The sequence below is a fragment of the Balaenoptera acutorostrata genome, chromosome 18 (assembly GCF_949987535.1).
Source record: "Balaenoptera acutorostrata chromosome 18, mBalAcu1.1, whole genome shotgun sequence".
Taxonomy (NCBI): Eukaryota; Metazoa; Chordata; class Mammalia; order Artiodactyla; family Balaenopteridae; genus Balaenoptera; species Balaenoptera acutorostrata.
In genome coordinates this window covers 1,934,157-1,960,531 of record NC_080081.1, presented here as the reverse complement: position 1 = coordinate 1,960,531, position 26,375 = coordinate 1,934,157, and the positions used below count along the sequence as shown (strand labels likewise).

The 26,375-nt window shown below is 47.8% G+C and overlaps 1 protein-coding gene across 7 annotated transcripts in view; it reads left to right on the top strand.

The window, feature by feature from the left end:
• ARHGEF7 (Rho guanine nucleotide exchange factor 7) overlaps positions 1-26,375 on the top strand; it is a 126,242-nt gene that overhangs the window by 21,638 nt on the left and 78,229 nt on the right. For 6 of the 7 annotated variants that reach the window (XM_057532530.1, XM_057532532.1, XM_057532527.1 and 3 more), the window contains exon 2: positions 6,523-6,609. In XM_057532530.1, coding sequence (XP_057388513.1) covers positions 6,523-6,609 — 87 coding nt within the window. Of the gene's footprint in view, positions 1-6,245; positions 6,341-6,522; positions 6,610-26,375 lie in introns of those variants that run through there. The other variant, XM_057532533.1, reaches the window with a different exon arrangement.

Sequence of the window (26,375 nt, the reverse complement as noted above, 5' to 3'; positions counted from 1 at the left end):
ATACCACCAGGAAGCTCACTGGGTTAGGGTCCCAGCAGAAAACAGACGGCATGCTAAACAGAAACGGTTGAAGAGAGTTTAACAAAGAGACTATTTACAAAACGAGGGCAGGGATAAGGACATGGAGGCACCCTGGGAAGTCACCAGTTCAGGCCACCACTTCTGGGAACTAGGCTCCTGAGCAGCTGAGGGCTGGGACAAGCTGCAGTGGTTTTCTGTACTCTCCATCTTAAGTGTTGCAGTAACACTGAACCTATGTAATTCTTTGCTTGCTAGAACTGCCTATTCTTCTTCCTCAGTTTTGGAAACTAAAACTCTAAACTCCTTCAGACGTGGAGAGAAGGCAGCTCCTCCAGTTGGCACTTTATTTGGACTGAGGGTAGAGCTGGCTGTCCCCGGCGTGCAGTGGGTGGTAGAAAGGAGTTGAGAAGGCGGGAGCTGGGCATCTGCGGAGGTCTCTGAAGTCTGGCCTTAACATTGCCTTGTGATTTAGTTTGTAGCAAATTCTCAGAGTGTCAGACACACCCCTTGTCCAATATTGAGTACAAGAGCCATATTTCAAAGGAAAATCACAATGGTTTGGGGGCTGTCTATGCCTCTGCCTGATTAAGAGTTTTTGGCGGGAAGGCCTGGAGTTTATTATCGTGGCAAGTTTGGGAGAGGATTTCTGGAAAGCGCATGGGGCAGCTGTTGGTCATCTGAGGCCAGAGCTCCTCTCTGAACACATCTGGAGATGCACTGAGCAGAGCTCGCCTTCAGGTTGTGAAGGCTCTGGTGACTGTAAATAAAGCTGCTGTGAACATTCTTGAACATGGCTTTTTGCGGCCATATGTTTTCATCCCTCTTGGGTAAACACCTAGGGGAGGAATTGCTGGGGCTTAGGTATGTTTAACTTTGCAAGGAGCTGCTGGTTTCCCAAGCACACCACCTGACACTCCCACCGGTCACGCGTGGGAGCTCCAGTTGCTTCCCATCCTTGCCAACGCTCGATACTGTCAGCCTTTTCCATCTCACCGCTCTGGTGGGTGGGTAGTGTTATCTGTGCTTTTAATTTGCATTTCCCTGATGACTAATGATGCTCAACACTTTTTCATGTGCTCACTTACCATTCATACAGCTTCTTCAGCAAAATATGGTGGGGGGGGGAGCTTTTAAATATCTCCTTTTGTATCATCATCGCTCCAATGCATTTTTTTCCATTGCAGCTTCACCCATGATCTCAGTTGCCCTGATTATTCACCACTGTTGAAAACATGATGGACTTTTCAAGTGTCACACCCTTGACAATGCAGTCTCATCTGCCTCTTCACCCTTTCGTCTCCGACTCGGTTGTCACCGTTTGGGGTGGCTAAGCCTCTGGCCTGCCCTGTCTGCGGCACCAGGGCCCTGAGCATACACCTGTGTGGCTGCACTCGCCACACTGTGAGCAGGTCTTCCTCACCGAGGGCAGGGGCTGTGCCCCCCCTTCTTTGCAGTCACAGTGCTCATCACACGATCTGGCAGGAGTCTAGGTCCAATATTGTTGAACCAATTTATTATGCATCTGACCCTCCCAACAGCCCTGTTGACAAACGCTGAATGTGTCAGGCTTAAACTGGGGATACAGGTGTAGACATAGAGGGGTCAAGTGGCCTGCTCGAGGTCAGTATGTGTGTTACAGTTAGGAACTACTTACTATAAAGTTTTGACTCTTTTACATTACAGTTCTCCAAACAGGTATGTTGCTTTAGGTGGAGTTCAGGATAGTTTTAAGGGAATCCATTTCCATTTCTAGGTCCTCAGCTTGCATCCATGCTCAACTAAAACCAAGGAGCCAGAGCAGCTGTCTCTGAGCAAGGAGAGCATCACGCTGGTCCAATTGTCCCACCGCCCCTTTCACAATGGCCTTTCCTACTTCACCCTTTGTTGTCTTCCTGAGGTGCACACTGCCAGGTGGAAGGCCTCCCAGCTGTCACAAAGGGTCCCGGTGCTGGGAGGGGAGTGACTCTGATGATTGCATGTTGCAGCTCAGGGTTGTACTTAGCTTTCACAGAAATTGAAGGAGACTCCAATCAAGCTGTTGGCTGATGATTTTAAGTTTTTATTTATGACAGATTATATCTGGACTTTGGCTATGTAACTCAGAAGGCTTCAAAGAATCGTCCTAACAAAACTCCTTCCATTTCCATGTGCTTATTTTTATGAACAAGGTTTCTCAGTTTTTGCATTAAAAAAACCCCAAGATAGGAGTAGAATTGGCGCTGCTCCATATCTCTTTCCAGCAGTAAGTGATGATTATCCATGGGTAAATGAACTAATTAAAAAAAACCCCTATACATCTCATGAAGATATATATTTCCAAATAAAATTTGCATTCTATATTTAATAATTTTTATCAAGAACTGTAACATATGTTTCCATCGTTTGTGAACTCACAGTAGCTGTGTTGACTCAATTCAGAAGAGAAGTCATAACAATTAGATCCTTATGGATCAATAATTTTAAACGTAGAGTCGATTCCATTATTTGTGGTAGTTACATTCTACAAGGGCACCATGACCACTGAATTAGCAACTACTGAACCATTGTTCATGGAAAAATACAGGGTTAGTTTCCTTTGAACCTCTGGTCACAACATCTGGTCAACCAGTCAATACATAATCTTGTTTTTAGGTGTATTTCTGTTTAAAGATAGCTTAACACATATATATATTTACAAATAATTACATGCAGTATATCTTTATAATAAAACACCATCTCAATTACAGCATTACGTAATGTAGTCTACCATAGTGTGACTGTTCTAATTTAGCTCTTCCATTCAGTCACATACACAGTACACATGTTCACTGCTCACATACACACGCAAATACACACTGTATATTGGATACTACAGCATAATGCAAGAGAGAAAGCCCCCCCAAAAGCATTAACCAAAGATTAAACATTTAAAATTTATGGAAACCACCTTACTGTTGAAGGAGGCATGGGACACGTGATGGGACAGTGCACGTTGGGGTTAAACCTCGTGACCTCGGCTTGCCGTATGGGAACAGAGGGAGAGTCAGGAAGGAAGATGTCAGGGAGGGTGGCCTGTGAGATCTGGCAGCTCTGCCTCAGGAGTCTGGTTTTCCCAGTTGGGTGACGGTGTCAGCAACTTGCCCTCCCAATCTGGCTTGAAAAACTGCTTCAGCCTCACCCGCTTGGCTTTTTGCCTCAAATCTTTAAGCGTTTCGGCATAAGGGATGAACGCGCTGGAGGTAAGGCGCTTAAACGTGAGACTGCGTTCGGGCACAGGGTCACACTTTTCCATGTCATTGAAAATTTTTTCCAAGGCAGAATTCCATTCTGCTATTTTGGCTGCTGTGAGAGGGATGATTCTTGGAGTCTCAGGCTGACTTTCACCATCCTCGTCATCACTAACTCCATTGCCTTGTTTTGCAATCTCGTCCAGGTCTTTGTTGGTGGGTTCTACTGCCGCTTCTGCCAAAATTTCCTCCACATCGCCTTCCTTCATGTCACTGAAACCTTCTCCACTTATCTGTTGTGCAATATGCATTATGTTTTTGACACTGCTTGTTATATTTTCTGTAACACCTTCAAAACCTTCAAAAATTTTCACACAGTCTGGCCAAACATTTCCCCAACAATTGTTGATGGTAGCCTGCTTGACGCTGTCCCAGGCTGTGCTGATATAATCAATAACATTGCGTATGGTGACTGACTTCCAGTAGTCCATCATGGTGGTCTCCTCATTGGCATTGAGAGCCTCAAAAGCCTTGCTATAAAGCTCCCTGGTGTAGTGTGCCTTGAAAGCTTTTATCACGCCCTGATTGAGGGGTTGGATAAGAGATGCTGTGTTTGGGGGTATGAAGAGAACTTCTATGTCGGGGTGGGCATTTTCGAGTTCTTCACGGCAATGAACTGGGGCATTATCCAAAATTAATAAAACCCTGAAGGCAAGGTTTTTGCCATGGAGATAACGTTCAGCTTCTGGGATGAAGCAGTTGTGGAACCAATCCCAGAATATTTTGGACGCCATCCATGCTTTTTTGTTCCATCTCCAGTGGACTGGCATACGGTTCAAGTTTTTCCCTCTAAGTGCTTGTGGGTTTTGTGCTCTGTGTACCATAAGGGGTTTGCACTTAAAGTCACCCTTGGCGTTTGCACATAATAGCAAGGTTGCACAGTCTTTGAATGATTTAAAGCCAGGAGTTTTGGAGGCCATTTGCATTACATAGGTTCGTTTGCCAACATTCTTGTAAAATAAGCCAGTTTCATCAGCGTTGAAAACCTGCTCTTCCATGTAACCCTTTTCATATATAATGCTTAGCAGGTATTTTTTAAATTCTTCTGCAGCCTCCTGATCCGTAGAACCTACCTTGCCTGCAAGTTTAACATTTTTCATGTGGTATCGCCTTTTGAATCGTGCAAGCCAGCCTGCACTAGCTGAGAAGGGTTTAACATTTTCTTGACCCTGGGTAACATGACCGTAAATTTCTTTGGCTTTCAGCCTCACAACAACGCTGTCCACTACACTCTTTTTATTGCTTGTCATCTCATGAATCCACAAATTTAGTTGCTTTTCCATCTTTTCCATAGCTCCATCACGCACTATAGAGGTTACTTTAGCACTTTCCGGAGCGGCTTCACGTACAGATCTGCGAATATCCTCTTCCTTTTTCTGGATGTACCGTATTGTTGACTCATTAACATTGAATTCTCTGCCAACAGCGCTATAACTCAGGCCTGAGTGAAGCTTATCTAACACACGTATTTTCTCTGTAAGGCACATTACAACCTTCTTGCGCTTAGGAACGCCAGACAGTGCTTTAGCACTACGCTTGGGGGCCATTTAAAACAGTGCAATCACCAAGAAAAAGCAAAAAAAAAAAAAAAAAAAAAAGTGAAAAATGTGGCACCAGTGGAGTGAAAAGGACATTTGCTTACATTATGAGCTACAAGAAGATGGCAGAGCATGGCCTTGTTCAAATTCAGCTGGGAACGTGTGCATAAGGCAGTTCAAATTTTTTGCTGCTTTGCACATGTCTATAAATGACTGAGAAAGTGCCGCAAATACGGATTTTGGGGTTACACATAAATTTTATCGAGTAGGCGAATTTGCAAATACAGAATCCGTGAATGAGGCTCGACTGTATTTGTATGCAAAAACAGTGTGAGGGAGGAGTAAAATGGACTAGAAGGCGGCTTTGGTTTTGCTGTTCCACTCTCAAGTTCCACTGAAAAAAACAAATCTGTTCAGTATTTGGAGGGAAATATGCTGGCACTTCTAAGAATTTTTAAACTGTAGAGTAAAAAAAGTGTCACTTCCTCCCTCTTGGCACTGCTCAACACCCTGGTTTTCTTTTGTAGTTTTAGAAGACCTGACCACTTTGCAATGAAACTGCAGTACTCCTGAGAGAGGCCTGATGGAATGTCGTGATTTCCCCCTAGAGGACAGAAGGACAAAAATGTCTTGAACGTCCCCAAATGCTAGAATTCTGGATGACCCTTTAGTGTAAAAAGTCTTCACATGCCATTCAGAACAACGACAAAAAGCTCTTCCGAGATCTCAGGCTTCTCCCTTGATTGTTCTGTGCAACTGGTACCGTCCCTGGTTTCCTTTGTTTCTTGCCCTGGGAGGCTGTCAGTAACTTCTTACACGTGTGGCCGTGGCCTTTGCAGCCCTGCCTCGGACCAAGCACCGAAAGTCTGCAGGAGCCCTCGCTGCTCTTCACCTGTGATGGAGGCTGCATTCGCCACAATCTCTCCCCAGCTGACTTTTCGCTGACGAGTGACCGGCTATTTTGGTTAATCACTGATGAAGCACATGGTCTATACGTAGTAAAAGAAAACACTGCACTTTAATCCCAACCGGCATAATTTACGTCTCTAATTGTTTTAAGTCATCGTATTAGAATTCCAGCTCCACTCTCCCCGAGCCGGGGGCCGGGAAGAACTGAGAAAACAACAGGTTCTCCACAGCCCCTTCGTGGTTGCTTCAAGCGGCGGAGGCCAAGCTTTCCCGGGTCCCTCTGGGCGGGGCGGGCTGCGCCTGCGAGGCCGCTTCGGAGGGCGAGCGCCGGGTGCGGGGATGGGGAGTCCGCGCGTGAGCCGGGCCAGGCAGGCCGCGTCCGAGGGCGAGCGCCAGGTGCGGGGAGGAGAAGTCCGCGCGTGGGCCGCGTCGGAGGGCCAGCACCAGCTGCCGAGGGAGGAGACCGCGCCCTCACGGCGGAGGACCGGAAAAGGTCGCGGGCGGGGCCTGCTGGGGCGCGGTCTGAAGACGTCACTTCCGGCGCCGCTCCACTTCCTGGTGAGGGAAGGGGGCTGAGATTGGTGCAGCCCGGAGGAAGGAAAAAGGGTGAGGAGAGGCGGTGGCCGAGCGGGCGGGCGCTGGGGGCGGCCGGGCTAGCTCCGGGCCGCCGGGGCAGCCCGCCCTGGTCGCTTGCGCGGCCGGCACGCCCGCCGGGGCCGCGTCGCGTCCCCCTCGGGGCGCATCCGCGGCCTGCCCGCGGCGCTCAGCGCCTGTGCTCTGTGTTGCAGGTCTACCCGGAGCCCCGGAGCGAGGGCGAGTGCCTGAGCAACATCCGCGAGTTCCTGCGAGGCTGCGGGGCGTCTCTGCGCCTGGAGGTGAGTGGCGGGGGCGCCGGGGCCGGCCGGGCGCTGGGGCGCGAGGCGGGCGGGCGTGGTAACGGCCCGCAGCGGCGGCGCCCGGGGCCCGGCTCGCGGGTACCCCAGGGGCGACTACGGGCTCAGGGCAGGGAGGAGCCCCACATTTTGCCCGCTGCAATGGGGAAAAGTGGTTCCAGTAGCTCGTGGTGCAGGTGACAACACGTTTTCGACAGCCGTTTGTTGGGCAGGGGCGCTTTCTGACTCCTTGGTACTTGCCTTAGCTTTAACTCTGCCCTAGGGATTCTCGGGGGACCCGCATCCAGGTCTGGGTCAGCCGTCAGAACCCTAAGCAGGTGATCAGGCGGAGCCAGGAGAAATAAAATGGGCCCCCAGTCCTCCAAGTGTCACTCCCTTTAGCTGGTTTTTACTCTGATAATTGATGTTTAGGTTAGGGACATGTTAATCTATGTCTTGGGGCGTGGGTGTCATTTCCATGTTGCTTAGGATTTTGTCACTGTGCTAAATACAGTCTTTCAGTAGCAGCTCTCTGGAAATTTCTTTTTCATCTTATGTTACCATGTGTGATTTTTCTTAATCCTGGGGTAGGGCTTTAGATCAGAAATCTAGCTGCTTTTTTTTTTGGAAATTACAGACTAATGTGGTTATAGTCAGTTGGGGGTTTAAATCTTGCCTTTTCTACCTGTGGCTTTACCACTCTCTGCCTTTGTTTCCTTATCTGAGTATTGAGATGAATTATACCAGGCTCCTAGGTAACAGTATATGAAAGCATCTCCAACAGAACCATAGCAGTTTCCCATCCTAAAAGAACAGTCTCTTAGGTTTCTTGGGAAATAAATGTAGAAGTCATCAAATCTGTGAGGAAGGCTGTATGGAAAGCTTATCTCTTGGTTGAAGTTTGATACAGAGTAAATTACTGTCTTTATGAGTATGATTGGAAACACTAAGTTGGTAGCATTTGATGTCTGTGAGGAAATCATGTACAGATAAGTGAAAATGCTCAGAGGAGAGTCCAAAGTGGAGATGGTTGCTGTTTAGGCGTGGGAGAGACATTGTTTCAGAAAGGTCTTTTCCTCTGCTGGGTGGGCTTTGTCCTTTTATCGTTGAGTTTCCCTGTTAGGCTCTGATAATAAATGCTTGTAGCAGTTTTTGCTTTTTTTGACCTTTGTTGAGGAATTTTATTATCCCCTTCAAACTATTGAGTTTTGTTTCTCATTAGACTAAATTTGAAACTCACTTTGCACATTATAATCTGACACTTAAGTGTAAGATTTTTCTAAGAAGGTATTGTTTTAAAGAAAGTTGAAGGTAAAAATACGCAAAACATCTCATCATTAGTTTTCCAAAGGTTGCTGTTGAAATTTTATATAGCTGCTATTTTTTAAAATTGAGTTTATTTAAAGATGTTCTAGAAGAGACTTTGTTCACTAACACATCCTAAGCATCTAGAACAGTGCTTGGCATATAGCAGGGCTTCAGTAAATATTTGTGATTGAATGATGACCTGGCAGTTGTAGTTGGTAGTAAAGGTTTCCTTTTATATAAAAAAATAAAGTATGACTTATTTTGTGCTATTTAAGTATCTCTTCCAGTAAATTTACAATAGAGGCAAGTTTAGTTAACATTCTTTCAAGCTCAGTTATAAGTTAAACTTTAAAACTTTCAATGAAATAAGAGGTAATAATTTTAAAAAGCACATCGGAAAGCTCATACATTGGTTAGTCACTGTGAAAAAGGAGCTCTGTACGGTATGGACTCAACTTGGGCTTCCAGACTTGTTGTAATCTGTGATGTGAAGGGACAGGCCTGTTCGCTGAAAGACAGCCTCACACATGGAACACAGTGTGGCGGGCGGTTTCCCAGTGTTTTTAAAGAAAAATACATGGAAAGGGAGTGAGGAGGGAAGGACTTTGCTCTTTTGAAACACTTTGTAGCTCTACACACTTCATTTTCACAAAATGCTGGAAGACAAGAGACTGACAGGAAAGCTTTTTTTTTTTTTAATATTTATTTATTTATCTTTGGCTGCATTGGGTCTTCGTTGCTGTGCGCGGGCTTTCTCTAGTTGCAGCGAGTGGGGGCTACTGTTCGTTGCAGTGTGTGGGCTTCTTATTGCGGTGGCTTCTCTTGTTGCAGAGCACGGGCTCTAGGTGTGCGGGCTCCAGTATTTGTGGCACGCGGGCTCAGTAGTTGTGGCGCACAGGATTAGTTGCTCCGTGGCATGTGGGATCTTCCCGGACCAGGGCTCGAACCCGTGTTCCCTGAATTGGCAGGAGGATTCCTAACCACTGCGCCACCAGGGAAGCCCCCGACAGGAAAGCTTTTGAAATTACAAACATGAAACTCAAAATTGATAGCTTGAATTCTAGATTAGCTTTTGTCCTATGTAAGTGTCAAGGTAGCTTTTTCCAGGGCTTAGTTTAGACTGCATTGTGTTTGTAACAGACTGCCTGTCTTTGGTATATGTATTTTCTTGTCTACCACCGTTATAAACTGTCTTAAGGGGACTTCCCTGGCGGCGCAGTGGTTAAAATCTGCCTGCCAGTGCAGGGGACATGGGTTCGAGCCCTGGTCCGGGAAGATCCCACATGCCACGGAGCAGCTAAGCCTGTGCGCCACAGCTACTGAGCCTGTGCTCTAGAGCCCGTGCTCCGCAACAAGAGAAGCCACCGCAATGAGAAGCCTGTGCACTGCAATGAAGAGTAGCCCCCTTTCGCTGCAGCTAGAGAAAGCCCGCGCACAGCAACAAAGACCCAATGCAGCCGAAAATAAATAAATAAATAAATAAATAAATAAATTTATTTAAAGAAAAAACTGTCTTAAGATTTCTTAAAGGAAGAGAGGAACTGAACATCATAATTACTTTATCAGTTATTTTAACACATACACACCTTAACTCGCTGTGGAAAATCAAGTATTATTCCCCTAATGAGTTGTTCTGATTATGAAAGGCGTTTTAATTTTAAAGAAATATTGTACAGTTTGCATTTATTGTTAAACTTTGAGAAGCAATTTAGGTTTTAAGTTGGAAAACATTTTTAAATTTGGAGAATTTTTAAAAACTTAAAAATTGGAAAACTGTGTTTAGGAAAACAGCACATATAACTTGGATGATCTTTTCATCTTTCGTATAATGTTTGCTTCCCAGCAAGCATCTTGTTTGACTTTTTTGTTTCCTTAAATAGTATGGAATTTGATAAGAATTTAGGTTTTTTCTCATGTTCCTAATGGTGTAATAAGGATGTAAGATGACCCTGTTTAGGACTATGTATGTCTTGATAAATAAAGTTGGAACTTTTCTGGAAAGTTAAGTTTACTGATACAAGGAGCCAGGCACCGTGATTCTCTCCAGCTTGGGAATATTGTGTTTGGAAACCCTCGTTTGCCTAGCACGTGTAGCAAGGACAGAACTTGTCCTGGACGTGCAGGCAACGTTGTGTGTGAGAGAGAAAGTTGCTCATGCTGACCAAGTCCTGTCTTTGTATAGTTTTCCAGAGTTTCCATCTGACCCCTGATTTCAGTTCTCAATAGCTTGCTGTTTTTGGTTATTTGTAACACTTTCTAAAGGACTTCCACGTGTTGTCTTAGTTTGCTCCTTCGTCTTTTGAGTTATTACAGTCCTTGTTTTACAGGAAGGAGACGCAGCCTAACTCATCAGTTCTCACTGTTAACTGCGTGAACGTTAGCCACAGGGCTGCTGTTGGGCTTTTTAAGGAATACTGATGTGTGGACCCATCTCCAGAGGTTGTGCGCTCAGCAGGTCCTGGGGAGCGGGGGCGGATGTGAGAGTCTCTGTGCTGGAAGTAAGCAGAAAGGCCAGCCGGGGCCGTGCAGCCCGCTGAGGGGGCTGGCGGTGCAGAGCTGGGGCGCGGAGCTGGTGTTTGGCCCTGAGTGAGGGGCTTTTCCACTGCTGCAGGCAGCCTTGCTTCTGGACCCTTCCTGGAGAAGCGGATGGTGTCTGGTTTGGGATGCAGCATTACTCACTTTATACTAATCTGTGTGATTAGGTAAATCGTCGACAGTTGCAAACTAATGTATGTCTGTAATGACCGCAGGTAAGCCGGAAGAGGCAGATCTATGTAAGGGAAATAATGGCGTAGTCGTTTATTAGTGCTTAAAACTGTGAAAGAAAACTGTTCCCTTGACCGTGAGACTGTTTAGGAGGAAATGTTCTGACTTTCACTCTGTGAGACTGTTTTGGTGGCACTTTGGTGTTTGTTTTGCAGGGTGAATGGTGGACTTGTTCACATCACAGATGTGAGTCTTTGCTGACTTGGATGCCATCTCATTTTTTACCTGTTTTTAACTTTATATCTGTTCGCTGAGTCATTACTTTCTTAGGCCTCTCCACCTGTATCACCATCAGCAGCAGTTGGCCACTCCTCAGAGTAATTTTTCACAGAAAACCCAGTTTGTCTCACTTCCCAGGAATTGTGTACGTGGTGCTGCGCAGCCACGAGCAGGTCGTGCTGGGGCGGACGCTGAGCGGTCAGCTGGGCGTGGTCTCCCGCTGCAGTTTGGACCTTTAGTAAAAGTGTCCTGTGTACTTGCAGGGCCTTGCTCACCTCCTGGTAGTTGCCCACGAATATCAGGTTTCTGCTTCGGAGGGCCGGTGAGCACGTTGGCCCGAAGCCCGCTGGGTTTCTGTCCCGCTCTGCCTCCTGCCAGCTCTGCCATCTGGAGAAGGGGCATTACTGCGATGCAGGCCCTTCGTATTTGTGGTAGGATTAAATGAATTAGCATATAGCACTTAGAACAGTGCCTCACGTGTTTTAGGTGCTACATAGACAGTGGCTGTTACTGTTACCGTTTTCTTGTAGTTTGAACAACGTTGGTATGTATTTTTAAAAAACTATACCCCATAATCCATATTCAGTTATACAAAATTCAGGAAATGGAGAAATGTAAGAAGAAAATAATTATATAATGATGCCATCTAGAGATAACCAATGTGAAAATTAGTGTATATTTTTCAGTCTTTTCCCCGCTTTGCACATACGTAAATATGCTTTTAAAATATCCATGACATCATAGTATAAATGTTTTATAATATGCTTTAACTTAACATAGGGACTGTTTTCTTGTGTTAAGTATTTGTCTAGTTATTTATAATGGCCTCTTCGTAGTTTGTGGTGCTAATCCCCATTTTTGGGTGTAGAGGTTGTTTCTAAGTTTTCATTGTGGTAAACAGTGATCTGTGTGATGGCCATTTCTGTACAGAATCCTTCATCTTTGATTATCTCTGAAGGAGAAATTCCCTGATAGGGCAGTGCATAGGTCAAAGGTAGGGCTTTTAAATTTTATTTATTTATTTATTTATCTATTTATGGCTGTGGTGGGTCTTCGTTTCTGCACGAGCTTTCTCTAGTTGCGGCAAGTGGGAGCCACTATTCATCGCGGTGCGCGGGCCTCTCACTATCGCGGCCTCTCTTGTTGTGGAGCACAGGCTCCAGACGCGCAGGCTCAGCAATTGTGGCTCACGGGCCTAGTTGCTCCGCGGCATGTGGGATCTTCCCAGACCAGGGCTCGAACCTGCGTCCGCTGCATTGGCAGGCAGATTCTCAACCACTGTGCCACCAGGGAAGCCCCTGGTAGGGCTTTTAAACATTCAAAGCACTATTGCCAAATTGTTTCCAGAGACATTTTTATCCTTTTGCCTTGCCCCTATATCGGTGTGTGAGAGCACGCCTTTGCAGTCAGTCCTGTGACTGCCTGTATCAGTTGCTTCTCTTTCCCTCGGGAAATGGAAACCTCTTGGGGTAAACATTTTGGCTTTTCTTTCTTGTATCATCTGCAGTGCCCGCATTTCTGCGTAAATGGTAAACGAAAGCAGATGTGACGCACTCAAGGTTTCCTCCATTGGACTCGCAGAGGAGGATGTGAAAGAAGAGCTGCTAGACAAGGAAATCAAAGTTGAAAACTGTAGACGTTTGCAGTGCTCCTTCCAGCTTTCTGACAAGTAGCCTCTGTCTGTTCCGGGGTCGCTCTGTAAAGGGGGAACTCTGGCTGGAAGCACGGCTCAAGACTGTGTGCAGAGGTGCTGATTTCCCTCTGTGTGAGTGATGAAGTTTTCATTTTCTGTCTTTAAAGTCGGGAGAGAAGGGAAAGGTATTAGGTGGGCTCTCCAGTGCTGTAATCAGCTAGGCTGATGGGCTGATGAGTTAGGGAAAGAAATTGCCTTACATCTTTCTAAAACGTTCGTCTTCTTTGTGTATTTCCGACGGACAAATTCTTTTGTTAAACTTCTTTGTCCTCCTGCTCAATTCTCTTCTAGATTTTTAACAAGGTTATGATTGAGATTTTGTCCAAAAGAATATTTAAAAATACTATTGGAATAACTAAGACATGCTAATGTGAAAACTTGAAAGTTGTTGATGTAGGCTTCAGGATTAATTGAAACAAAGACAAAAGTATATAGTTCTTTCTCTGGGAATGAGATGCCCCACCCAGGTGTTACCTTCGACCTAGATTCAGGTTAAGCTGTTTGCTACAACTTTGCACTGAAGGTGTGTTTGCGGTCACACAGCAGTCTGTCGTGTTAGCTAGTCACCTGTGCTCCTGACTCCATGGTGAGCTGGAAGTGGTAGGTAATGATGTAGTATTTATTGACCAACTCAATCAATTCTTGAAGTCAGTTTATTCATGTTTTTGCCAGAACTTGCCGTTTAAAGAAGTTGAGAGACAGTAAGTGATTAAAAAGTCATTTAGGAGATGAATAACTATTCTTTGAATATCTTGTAGGTACTTATAAGCAGAGAAAGTCAAATTCTACTCTGATATTATGATTCTATTTAATTTTTCCTGGAAGACAGTGTCCGCGTTCATCCTCTGTGTTCCATTGGAGAGCCTGGCCAGCTGTCCTGTGGGCGAGTGGTTCGTCCCTTCTGCATCCAGGCTGCTTTCCACTGTGGAGAACTAGACTTCCCTTCAGGTCTTTGGGTGTCTCATTGTCTAGATCAGCACCATCCAATAGAAATATAATGTGAGCCACGTTTGTGTTTTTAAAATTTCCTAGTAACTACATTTAAAAAAAGTGAAAAGAAACATTAAGTTAATTTTAATAATACATTGTCTTTAACCCAGTGTACCTATAATGTTCTTATTTCAACGTGTAGTTAACATAAAAATATTATTGACGTTATTTTGTCTTTTCACATTAAGTCTTTAAAATCTGGTGTGTGTTTCTCACACTCGCAGCACCTCTCACTCTGCATCAGCTACATTGGAAGCGCTGAGCAGCTCACAAGGCAAGCGGCCCCACGTTGGACCGCGCGAGTCTAGATCACTGGAGAGGCTGGGGGAGGACAGTCAGCTTGGAATTAAATGGGGTTAACGTTCGTCAGGTACAGAGTAGGTGCCTAGGTGTTTCATATGTGCTGTATCGTCTGATCCCCCCAGGTGTCCTGCGGAGGAGGTGGTGCTTTCCCCATTTTGCAGCCGAGGAGACGGAGACTTGAGGTGACGAGGAGGTCTCGGGTCACAGCCCAGCGCGTGCGAGCCAGGGTTTGCGTTCTGCTGGGCACGCTGTGCCCAGGCTGGACTAGGTGAACTGAGGATCGCAGGGCAGTCCTGTTAGCCTGACTCCTAGTGGGGCTTCTCGGGGAGCTTGGCTGGCGGCAGGGCTGGCCTCGCGGGCATGCCGCCGAGTCGTCACGCGGGGCCCCGCGCTTGGTTTAATGCTCTGCTGCCCCCGTCTGAAGTTCTCAAGAATCTTTGCACGACGAGCTCTGCAGTTTCAGCTTGCGCTGGGCCTCCCCTGGTGGCGGTGCTCTTAGAGGAGCCCGAGAGGTGGCGAGAATGAGCGGCGGCCCCTGCGTGCCCAGTGCGGCCTGGGCCCTGCCCCGTAGACGCGGGTCAGCTCGCTCAGTCTTCAAGCAGCTCTCTCAGGGTGGATCGTTCTGCCCGCGCGGTGCCTAGGGAACTAAGGCGCCGGCGCGTAGGGTGCCTGCCCACGTCCACGGCTCGTGAAGGTGGGGCAGCCCGCCGTCCCGCTCGTCAGAGGCCTCCTGAACAGTGACGCCCCTTGAGAAGCTTCCCGAAGAGGTTCAGGAGCAGAGCAAGGCGGAATTAAGGGTGAAATGGGAAAAGTGGAGGCGGCTCGGATAGTTTAAGCTCCTCTCACTTGTCGTATTGATGAGGCTAAAGCCCCAGGCTGGTCCCAGGCAGGCTGGGTAAGGCCAGTGAGCTGTGTCCCTGACCCGGGCTGGAGGAGGCGGAGGAACGAGGCTGAGACGGGGTGCAGCAGCTCGGCCCACGTCCGTCTCCGCTGCGAGGGCAGCGCCTCGTCTCTCGTGCACTGAGGTTTAGTACAGCTTCCAAGGCAGCCGCCATTCCTCCTGCCTGTCAGCAGTAATGACAGGAAGTAACGTGGACCTGGGGCTGCTTTTCCAAAGGGTCCTTTTGAGAAAGCCCCCCTCCGCTGTTGGGTGGTGGAGGGTGGGAGGCAGGAGAACTGTGGGGTGAAAGGGGAGGACGGCTCTCTTGGAGGAATTGGAAGCACGTCTCTTCACTTTGTGTCTGACTGTTCAGAGCCTCCAGGAAGGGGCTCGGCTAGAGGCTGGGTGTTGGGCTGGGCACACGTCTGCGTCCTGCAAAGCCAGGGTTGCAGTCTTCAGTGAAGCTTCTCCCTCCTCACCCAGCCCACTGGCCTGGGAACCTCGAGGGCACTGTGAATACACGTGGGTCCCAGTGCTGGCATGCATAGGCGCTAAGGTCAGATCTGTGTTGAATGCGTGAGACCAAGGATGAACAAGATGGACGGGACAGCAGTAAGGTTTACTCCGTTAATGTTCGCTTTATCCACGTGAACGGTTGTGCCTCCAGCTACTTAGCTCACGTTGCAGGGTTCTGATGCGTCGTTCAGACGTGCTTCATGGGAACGGACTGTCCTTTTGCAGGAGGGTGGTCTCAGCCGCGGCCAGCTGCCGAGGAGGTACCAGCATGTAGGACGGGTGCGTTCCAGACGCTCTGTAGGCTTTGCAGGTGGGCACCCTGCGGGCCTCCACTCTTGGGTCAGACCTCAGTTTGGATGTCCATGAATTGGGTTTGTATGAGGGCAGGTCCCCAGAAGATGTCTGGAAACGTTCGGGCCAGATGAGGACCCGTAGCCCCTTTGGGACTCCGTTTCTTCTTCTGTAAAATGCGACTTTGAAAAGGATAATCTGTAGACCTTGGAATCGGTCTGTGTGATCATCTGAGAGGCAGAAGATGAGACACCGCGACATCTTTACTTCAGTTTATTGTGTTGATAATGGTTAGCTTGTCGCTTTCGAGGGGCATTTATTAGTAAAATTCTAGTTGTTTCGTCTTTCCGCAGCTGCTCGGTTTGTCAGAGCTCCCTCGTGGAGCTCCTTCACGCAAGGTGCTCACTTAAGAAGGAGGCTACCTGGCTAATGACCAGCCTGTGCCAAAGGTAGCGCTTCAGCGTGAGGACGTGCTTCGCTGAGCAGCAGCTGCAGCATCGTGGCGAGCCCGCGGGTCTGTTAGTTCCACCTTGGGGCCTGAATTGAGCCTGAAGGCGGCTTCTGAACCTGTGGAGTCGTGTGTCGGTTACTCTGAGTCGTTTGGAAGAGTATCTGGAGCAGCTCTTGTGTATCCCAGGGAGTGATGTCCGGCTGCCAGTGCGGTTCCGAGGCCAGGAGCCCACTGCCCGCGTCACTAAGCCGAGAGGGGAGAATTGATCCCGGCAGTGCTTTCTTTAGTACTGCAGGGTAGCAAAAGCATCTCCTAACTTGTTTTAAAAAAAACTTACATTCTTCTAAGATTGATAAAAGTACTTTCATTCCATTCACTATTGTTTCCAGTGTTGCACCAAGTCTGCTATCAACTGGAATGAGAAAGGTGCCTCAGTTTCTGCCAAAGGGAGAACTGAGTTGAGAGTCTAGATCTCTTACAGAAGTTTTGGTTTCAGTGGGTTTATAGCTACTCTGCGGTAAAGTTGATCTCAGTTCTTGCATTTTATTTGTGAGACAGCTGGTGTAGTGTGTTGGTTTTCTGTAGCTGCCTAACAAATGACCCCAAACGTAGTGGCGGAAACACTGCCATTTCCTGCCTCTCAGCTCTGCAGTGAGGCCGGTGGTCCGGTGACCTCGGCTGGGCTCTGTGCTCGGGGTCTCACAGGCCCTGGACGGGGTGTCAGCTGGGTGGGCTCTTGGCGGGAGCCGCGGGGGGACATTTGTTTCCACGTCCCGAGGTGGCGCGCAGGGATGAGTTCTTGGTCCCCACCGCGTTCTCTGGGCGCACCGTGGAAGGCCGTAGGAGGACCAGGAGCAGGGTGGGCAGCTGTGTGTTGGAGAAGCCCACGTGCCGCTCTGCTGTGTTCCCGTGTCCCTCTACACGCTCTTTCTCCTGTGGCAAACTGGTCACGGCCCAGTGGCCTTTTGGAAGCGACTCAGGTAGAGCAGCTCCTGTTGGACGCTGCGTCCTGCCTGCACATGGGGAGAGTCCTGAGCTGGTGTGACCGCCTGTTTCTCTGGCCATAGGAAATTCTAGTCACTTGGGGTCCTGCCTTTTGACCTCATTCCTCTCTTTTACTTCCTATTTCCCACCTTTTTTAAGTCTAGTAAAACAGACTTCTTTGAATATCTTTTAGCTGTCACTTTTCTATTGATATTTTTATTTTAAAACAAATCAAGAAAATCCCCATTGGTCTCGCAGGAAGGGGACCCCTTTTCCTGACAGGCATTTCCCCGTTGGTTTTGCAGGAAGGGGACCCCTTTTCCTGACAGGCATTTCCCCGTTGGTCTCGCAGGAAGGGGACCCCTTTTCCTGACAGGCATTTCCCCGTTGGTCTCGCAGGAAGGGGACCCCTTTTCCTGACAGGCATTTCCCCGTTGGTCTCGCAGGAAGGGGACCCCTTTTCCTGACAGGCATTTCCCCGTTGGTCTCGCGGGAAGGGGACCCCTTTTCCTGACAGGCATTTCCCCGTTGGTCTCGCGGGAAGGGGACCCCTTTTCCTGACAGGCATTTCCCCGTTGGTCTCGCGGGAGGGCGCAGCCCCTTCCCCCCGTTGCCCTAAAGCAGTTTGTGTCCCTGAGGAGTTCCCTTAAGTCCTGGGAACCAGCGAGCGGAGAGATTCCCAGTGAATAATTACAGAGCAAAACAAATCTCGAGGCCTTTCAGACCATGTTTAGATGTGAAGATCTGCATTTTGTTTGTTTTAAAAAAAGAACTTCCTACCAGAATATGCATTTCTGACCTAATTTGTCCCAAATTTTGGACCCAATTTATTTGGTGTGTATTGGGTGTTTTCCCTGGTAGTTGAGAGAAAGTGCCTGGTCCTTGAGCTGAGAAGTGAAGGGTCTTTCTCCCTCCGACCATTAGTATCTTCCACCGGGCTCTGGGGTTAATGACGTGCGTGCACGTGCTCTTCAGGAAGACTAATAGGTAGATCGTGGTACCCGCTTGGGCTGTAGACTGTGGAGCTTTTAAAGTAGTGATTCTAGCATCCCCTCCGAGAGTATCTGATTTAATTAGTTCGTGTTTAAAGCTGACCTGGCGGGCCCTTTAAATGAGGGTTTGTTTTCCCCAAGCTTGCCGAAGGGCCAAGGAGCCTGCCCAGCTGAGGAGACAGAGAAGGAAGGCTGCTCTCCTCCGGACTTCTCGTGGCAGAATCAGGCCAGCCTGGCTGTGCTGGGCATTTGAGGGAAGTTGGCGTGGAGCGATTGAAGTGACGGGGGCCTATCAGCATCGCTGGTTTGAGTCCTTGTTCCATGAGACCTTTACAGGAAAACTGTGGATGGTGAGTGAAGTCTTCCCTGTCTACTTAAAAGTGAAGCCAGAGTGGCGAGGGGATGCGAGAGAGAGCCTTGTAATCTGCCCCCCTTTCCTTTATTTTGAGAGGTTTAAAGCTAGCAGAAAGGCAGGAAGACTAGTGTAAGTGCCCTGTGCCTTCACGCCATCGTTGTGCAGACGTTGCTTCACTAACCATTTAACCCGCGTGTACACTTCGTGACACTGGCCTCTGGGTGCTCGCAGCACGTGCATTTTTAAAACGGGGACCTCTTCCTGCATAACCACGTCCTGCTGGTACAGCCCAGGCATTGTACACTGTTCTAGGAATACCGTCTCAGATGCGGTCCCAGTGGTCTCCAGGTGACCTTTGTGGCTTTTCTTTAAACACAGGCACCAAACAGGGGTCTTGCGTTGCATTCAGTTTGTCGTGCCTCGTTGGTCTCTGTAGTTTCCAGAACGGTTCCTCCACCGTTATCCTTGATGACTCGCACGTTTTTGAAGAATCTGGGGTTGTTATCATGTAGAGTGCCCCACAGTCTGGACAGGATCTGATTCAGGTCAAACGTTTTAGGCAAGAATTCTGCACAGGTGCCGTTCTGTGTTCCCATGGGTCGTATCAGACCTGTGATGTTGACATGCTCCATGCTGCCGGCGCTGAGTTCCATCACTTGGCTAAGGGGACGTCCACCAGGTCTCTCCGTTGTGCAGGTGCCCTTTCCCTTTGTACTTGGCATGTGGTCTGTGGGGGGGGGCCCAGAGCCTCTTGCCTGGCGCTCCTTCCTCTCGGGGTCGCCAGGTGGGGACTTGTGGCATGAGGCTGCCTTTGGGACCTCAAGCTCTGGTCAGGAAGGGACATTTGAGGGCGGTGTTGGGATCTAAGCTAGAAAGTTGTGTATATTTTGGCATGTGGGAGAGGCGAAAACGTTCCCTCCGCTTTCCAGAATCTGAAGACTGGTGCTGTTTGTGAACTTGGCCGTTCACTTCTGAGCCCTGCATACCGATGTACAAACTGGCCGCACTCTTGTAGGCGCCGTAGTGTTTGCAGATGGAAGGTTTGTTCACTTCTGAGCCCTGCATACCGAGGTACAAACTGGCCGCACTCTTGTAGGCGCCGTAGTGTTTGCAGATGGAAGGTTTGTGGTAACCACCCATGGAGCAGGCCTGTTGGTGCTGCTTTTCCAACAGCATTTGCTCACTTCATGCTCACTTCATATCTCTGTGTCACGTTTGGGTAGTTCTCAATGTATTTCATACTTTTCCATTGTTATGTTTGTTACGGTGATCTGTGATTAGTGATCTTTGTCACTATTGTAATTGTTTTGGGTTGTCACAAAGCACACCCATATAAGACGGCAGAACTTAATAAATGTTGTGTGTGTTCTCACCACTCCACCAACCAGCGGTTCCCCCATCTCTCCCTCTCCTCCAGCTTCCCTGTCCCCGGAGGCACAACAATATTGAAATTAGGCCAGGTAATAACCCTACAGTGGCCTCTTGAGTGTTCAAGTGAAAGGAAGAGTTGCACGTCTCTCACTTTAATTCAAAAGCTAGACGTGATTAAGCTTAGCGAGGAAGCTGTGTCAAAAGCTGAGATAGGCTAAAAGCTAGGCCTCTTGCACCAAACAGTTAGCCAGGTTGTAAACGCAAAGGAAAAGTTCTTGAAGGAAATTAAAAGTGCTACTCCAGTGAACACACAAATAAGAAAGCAAAACAGCCTTATTGGTAATATGGAGAAAATTTTAGTGAGCTGGATAGAAGATGAAACCAGCCACAACGTTCCCTTATGCCAAAGCCTAATCTAGAGCACCTCCCTCTCTTTAATTCTATGAAGGCTGAGAGAGGTGAAGCTACAGAAGAAAAGTTTGAAGCTGACAGGGGTTGTTGCTTCATGAGGTTGAAGGAGAGAAGCCATCACCATAACATAAAAGTACAAGGTGAAGCAGCAAGTGCTGATATGGAAGCTGCAGCAAGTTATCCCGAAGATCTAGCTAGGATAATCAGTGAAGGCAGCTACACTACACAACAGATTTTTAATGTAGATGGAACAGCTTTCTATTGGAAAAGGGTGCTATCTAGGACTCTCATAGCTAGAGAGGAGAAGTCAGTACCTGGCTTCAAAGGTCAGACTGACTCTTTCATTAGGGGCTAATGCAGCAGGTGACATTAAGTTGAAGCCAGTGCTCATTTACCATTCTGAAAATCCTAGGGCCCTTAAGAATTGTGCTAAACTACTCTGCCTGTGCTCTGTAAATGGGACAACAAAGCCCCTGAATGACAGTGCGTTTGTGTATAACATGGTTACTGAATATTTAAAGCCTACTCTTGAGACCTACTGCTCAGAAAGATTCCTTTCAAAATGTTACTGCTCATTGACAATGTCCCTGGTCACCCAAGAGCTCTGATGGAGGTATACGATGAGATTAATGTTGTTTCCATGTTGCTAACACTATATCCTTTCTGCAGCCCATGGATCAAGGAGGAATTCCAACTTTTAAGTCTTATTATTTAAAGAGTGCATTTTGTAAGGCTACAACTGCCACAGATGGTGATTCCTCTGATGGATCAGGGCAGAGTCAATTGAAAACCTTCTGGAAAGGATTTACCGTTCTGGATGCCATTAAGAACATTTGTGATTCATAGGAAATGGTCAAAATACCAACATTAACAGAGTTTGGAAGAAGTTGATTGCAACCCTCACGGATGACTTCAAGGGGTTCAAGACCTCAGTAGAGGAAGGAACTGCAGATGTGGTGGAAACAGCAAGAGAGCTAGAACTAGAAGTGGAGCCTGAAGATGGGACTGAATTGCTGCCATCTTGCAGTAAAACATTAACGGACGAGGAGCTGCTGCTTATGGGTGCGCAAAGGAAGTGATTTCTTGAGATGGAATCTCCGCCTGCTGAAGAGGCTATGAAGATGGGTGAAATGACACCAAAGGCTTTAGAATATGATGTAAACCTAGTTGATAGAGCAGCGGCAGGGTGTGTGAGGACTGACTCCGATTTTGAAACAAGTTCCACTGTGAGTAAAATGGTATCAGACAGCACCGCATCCTGCGGAGAAATCGTGAAAGGAAGAGTCAGTCGACGTGGCAGACTTCATTGTTGTCTTATTTTAAGAAATTGCAGCAGCCGCCCCAGCCTTCAGCAACCACGAACCACCCTGAAAAGTCAGCAGCCGTCAAAGTCGAGGCCAGACCCTCCACCAGCAAAAGAGTACGACTAGCTGAGGGCTCAGACGATGGTTGGCATTTTTTAGCTATAAAGTGTTTTTAAATTAAGATATGCACCTTTTTTTCTTAGACATAATGCTGTTGCACACTCAACAGACTGCAGTATAAACATAACTTATTTGCTCTGGGAAACCAAAAAATTCATGGGACTCTAGTGTGATATTCGCTTTACTGCGGTGGTCTGGAACCGAACCTGCAATATCTCCAAGGTGTGCCTGTCAAGGCCTTTAAAACCGCATAGCAGCTTGCTGACTGGCTCCTAAGTACCGAAGCAGCCACAAGGCAGCGTTGCCAGGCAGATGCAGTGAGCCCCGGTACACAGAGGAGAAATGAGATGTGGGGAGGTGAGGGAATATGCCTGATCTCTACTAGTCACTAAGGGGCAGAGTTGGTACTTGAATCCAGGTTTACAGAGATTCCAGAACTTATAAATTTAGAACTAAAGGTCAGCTGGAAGAAGGGGACGGTGGCCCTCCAGTTGGTGGAAGCTCCGTTAAGAGGGAAGACTGTGGGCACCTGGGCATTTGATCTTCTTTAGGGAACTATTGAATGTAGTGTCTATAATTCATGCAATTTGAATTTGTAATAAATGTGTTAATGTAGGTATAAATAATCTGCACCATGCAACTGAAGAGGGAATTTACCTAAGATTTAGGGGGTTTAGTTGCAGAATGTTAATTTTCTACATATCTCTCCATCATTTTGGGTGTAATACGTAACTTAGTTAAAGCCATTCAGTGTAGTGAAAGATTTATAACTGGAGAATAAAGAAATTAGAACCCATGGCTCACTAGCAGCTTTATTTAAAGCTTGAATAAATTCTATCCTTGTTGGCATTTGTTAACCGCTTATCTCTTACCTAGTGGTGAATTTATTAAAAATTCAGATTGCACAACAGCTGTCTGGATTTTGTGTGTGTGTACTGGTTGTGATGTAAAATGCATTCTTTATTGAGGATCATGGTCAGGAGTTTGAAGCACGTCAGTCAAATGGCGATGTTTGAAGGACCAGGAAGGACAAGGCAGCTCAGGGGATGGGATGTATGTGTAGTGAGAGTCTCATGTTGTTCCAGCTTCAGGTTTGACATCTCTTTGCCAAGAGAAGACCTGGAAACTTCCCTTCTCGTTTTCCAGCATCTTGTTGGAATCTTACTGTAGAACCGGCCCTGGGAGAGGAGAGTTTGACTTCTCATATGACTGGAGCGTTGCTAGGATGACTGGTACACAGCTCAGATAGGATGAGGTGGTGGACCCTTCAACCAGAGCATTTACTGGGTAGAATGTGTTACAGGAGACTGAAGAGTACGTTTCTATTTCACTGTGAGTATAGAACAGGGAAGTGTTTCTCCAGGTGCTGTTAGTCAGTCTGCACAGGATTTCTGAGGACATTCCCTGAGCCTTGTTCTGCGGAGACACACAGAGGCCCAGCATGTGTCTGCCAGAAGCGTCGTGGAGCGTTGTATGGCTCATGAAATGAATATACGTAACTGGGATCCAGGGCAGTGACTGTACGTCCTGCAGGAGGGACGGTGACATGGGGTTGGGATTTAGAGAGAGAAAGAGACCCCCCAGTTGGCCAGGCTGGGCACCCCTGGGTGGGTGGGGCCTGCTGCTGCTTCCTGCTTCCCCCAGGCTTCTCAAGTTGATTTGTGGAGCTGAACCAACAGAACGTCCTAAAATTGATGAACTGTCCTAAAGAGGAATTAAAGGGGACTTGCGGCGTTCCGGGTCCTAACTGCTTGGGGGTATGTGATAACCTTGAACTTTGATGGGAGAATTTTAGCGTTCTCTTGGAGATCATAATAGGCTTGGAAGGGAGTGCTCAGACTAGATATACAGGTGCCCAAACGTTTGAGAAAACTTTTTATTAAGAGAAATTGGGCCCAGCACTGGGGACTCAAATATAGCCCTACAAGGTAGAATTAAGACCAGTAAGTGGTGAAGAACTCTAGGGAGACAGCATGCCAGTGGCCACGTTGTCCTCATATTATGGCATCGTGTTCGTGCTGGCAAGCTTTAGTAAACGGTACTTATTTTGAATTCAGTGCACAGTGTACACGTACTGGAAACTGGAAGTTAAATAGAGAAAGGCAGAGAGAGATGTAGCATTTTACGGCATTTAGGTAGAAGTACTGGCGCCTAATTCTTAGGAAAAAACAAAGATGTTCTGAATGAAAATATTTGGTCACAGCTGAATTATTCTTGGCTTTATTTCTCTATGAAATGGTCTGAACACCTCCATCTGCATGTTTCGATCTCGCATCTACCCTCAAGTCTCATGTGAAGCATCATCTACGATTCTGACTTTTCTGGTCACTCAAGCTTCCTTTGAACGTCTCATGTGTGTGGTGAAAGTTAAACTTGCGTAGCACTGAGTAGTTTATGACGTACTTGTACGTTCTCATTTTCTCGTTGTAATAGCTAATTCTTTCAAAGCCCTTTGGATTTTTACCTGTGAAATCCTCTTCTAACCCAGCTCCTCCTCTCTGTCCTACTCTGGCTTCCTTTAGATCCGCATGAAAGGACGGGACTTAGCACACGTGCCCTGACTCCTCACAATCCCTCTGTGTCCCACATTTTACTAATCGCACTGTTTAGTGATTCTTAATTTTTCAGTAGTTACCTTTATAAATAATGAGCCAGAAGCCTGTATCTCTTGATTTATCGTCTTAGACTTTACTCCTGTCTGAAAGCTGAGGAACTCAGTGTGACTCTGCGGGCCCCTGTACGCAGGGCCGAGGGAGGGCACTTTGTTAAGGCCTTGGTAGGGTGGGCCGTGTTTCCTGCGGGCTTTGGTGGGGGGGTTGGTTACTGTCTAGAAGTTTCCTGTCTGCTGGGCTGCTCCTTTCCTGGTGCTCTGGCCGGAGAGGGCAGGCTTCTCCCGGAGCTGTGTTAGTCCGCACCCTTTGGTGTGTCTGGATTGCAGGCTTCTCCAGCACCCAGTCTGGGGGAGCAAAAAGAAGATCCAGAGAACCCGCTGCCATGTTGTTTCTCAGGTCTTGAAGCCCGTAGCCAGTTGGCCTGTCGTATCCAGCACTGTCTTGTCTTACGTTTGTTTTATGTGGACGTCCAGGGCTTTTAGCTGCACTGAGGTGGAGGGATAGGAGAGTGTGTCTGCTGCATCTTGTTCGGAGCCAGAACTCACTTGTCCTCCTCTTTACTCTCTGTCACACGTGGCCTTGGTTCCTCTTCCTATTTGTGAATACGGGCCCAGTGGCGATGGGAATGGAAAGCCACGTAGGTGGTGGGATGCTTTCACCGTAGGGGCGTGGCTGGGAGCAGGCAGGGGAACTGTGGGTGAGGCCCATGAGCAGGGTGGAGGGATGGACTGTCCCTGCATCCCATTTCCTTGCCCCGCTCCAGCTCTGGGACAGTTCAGGCTTTATTGTGGTTAGAGCTCCTAGGGCATTTCAGTTTTGTTTCCTCCTATCAGTGCCTGTTACGTGGGTCTAGCAGCACCTCAAGTTTGTCCCTTACGTTGGGAAGCCAGTGCAGGCAGCGGGCTCTCCTTGGGGCGGTCTGGGTGCTTGGCCTCTCCTAGAGGAAGGGGCTGCTCTGCTGGGGCTTACTGGGCGCTGCTCTCCTGCCCTGGTGCTGGAGGGCTCTCCGCACTGTTCCCCCAGGCTCCCCGCAGGTGCTGCTGAGAGCGCCCCTTGATCACGCAGAGCCCGTCTACTTCCTGTCCTCAAGGATTCCCTGAGCCTCACTTCGACTGCTCGTGGCCTCCCCGCTGCCCCCTTTAGCACTGCAGTGGAGTCTTTATTACTGTTTTGTTTTGTTTTTTAATACTTAATCATGCCAACTCGTCTCACGTTAAATTCCTGCCCTCCAACCTCAAGCGCTGTTGGGCATTCATACTACATCAGACCACACTCCTTAACACACTCGCTTTCCACTCTCCCAGATACCTTTTTTTTTTTTTTAAATAAAGTATGTTTGGTTATGTACTAGATACGTTTAAAAATTTTTTCTTTTTATTTGTTTATTTATTTATTTGGCTGCATTGGGTCTTAGTTGTGGCATGCGGGATCTTCTGCTGCAGCATGCGGGCGGGCGGGCTTCTCTCCAGTTGTGGCTCGTGGGCTCCAGAATACGCAGGCTCAGTAGTTGTGGCTCGCGGGCTTAGTTGCCCCATGGCACGGGGGATCTTAGCTCCCCGACCAGGGATTGAACCCATGTCCCTTGCATTGGAATGCAAATTCTTAACCACTGGACCACCAGGAAAGTCCCATTTATTACTATTTTTTTTAAAGCCTGCCTTTTCTGTTATTTCAGTGGAACCTTGGGAGGGATGGGAGGTAATGTATGTGTGCAGTTTACTGTCTTGAAATGTTTCTCAAAGTTTGGGTTTTATAACTACTTGTTTTGAGTATTAAAGTTAATGCAAGGTACTCATTGCCCTTTTGGCTCTCGATGTTAGCACCTAAACTAATTGTCAGCCTAAGTAGTTGTTGTGACCTGCCCAGACCCGCTCTGTCTGGCGGCCGTGTGGCTGTTCTCTGCAGGCCTGCCTCACTGTCCCTAGGAGTCAGACTGGGAGCCCACGGTGGGCTGATGGGGTGCTGCGCCTGTGCCAGCTGGCTCTGGGACCCGTGGGCCCATGGCTGCTGCCCCACGGACCCACGTGTGTGGCAGGGGGAGCAGCAGTGACTGATCGGGTTCAATTCTTCGCTCTCCTGTGGAACCTGCCGTACCGTGTTTTGGAGCCTCGTTTTTCCCCTTTGTAAAATAAGGTCGGCATGAAATCTGCAGCATAGCGCCCAGGGGATGCTTCAGTGGATGCTTCCTCCTCTTCTTCCCCAC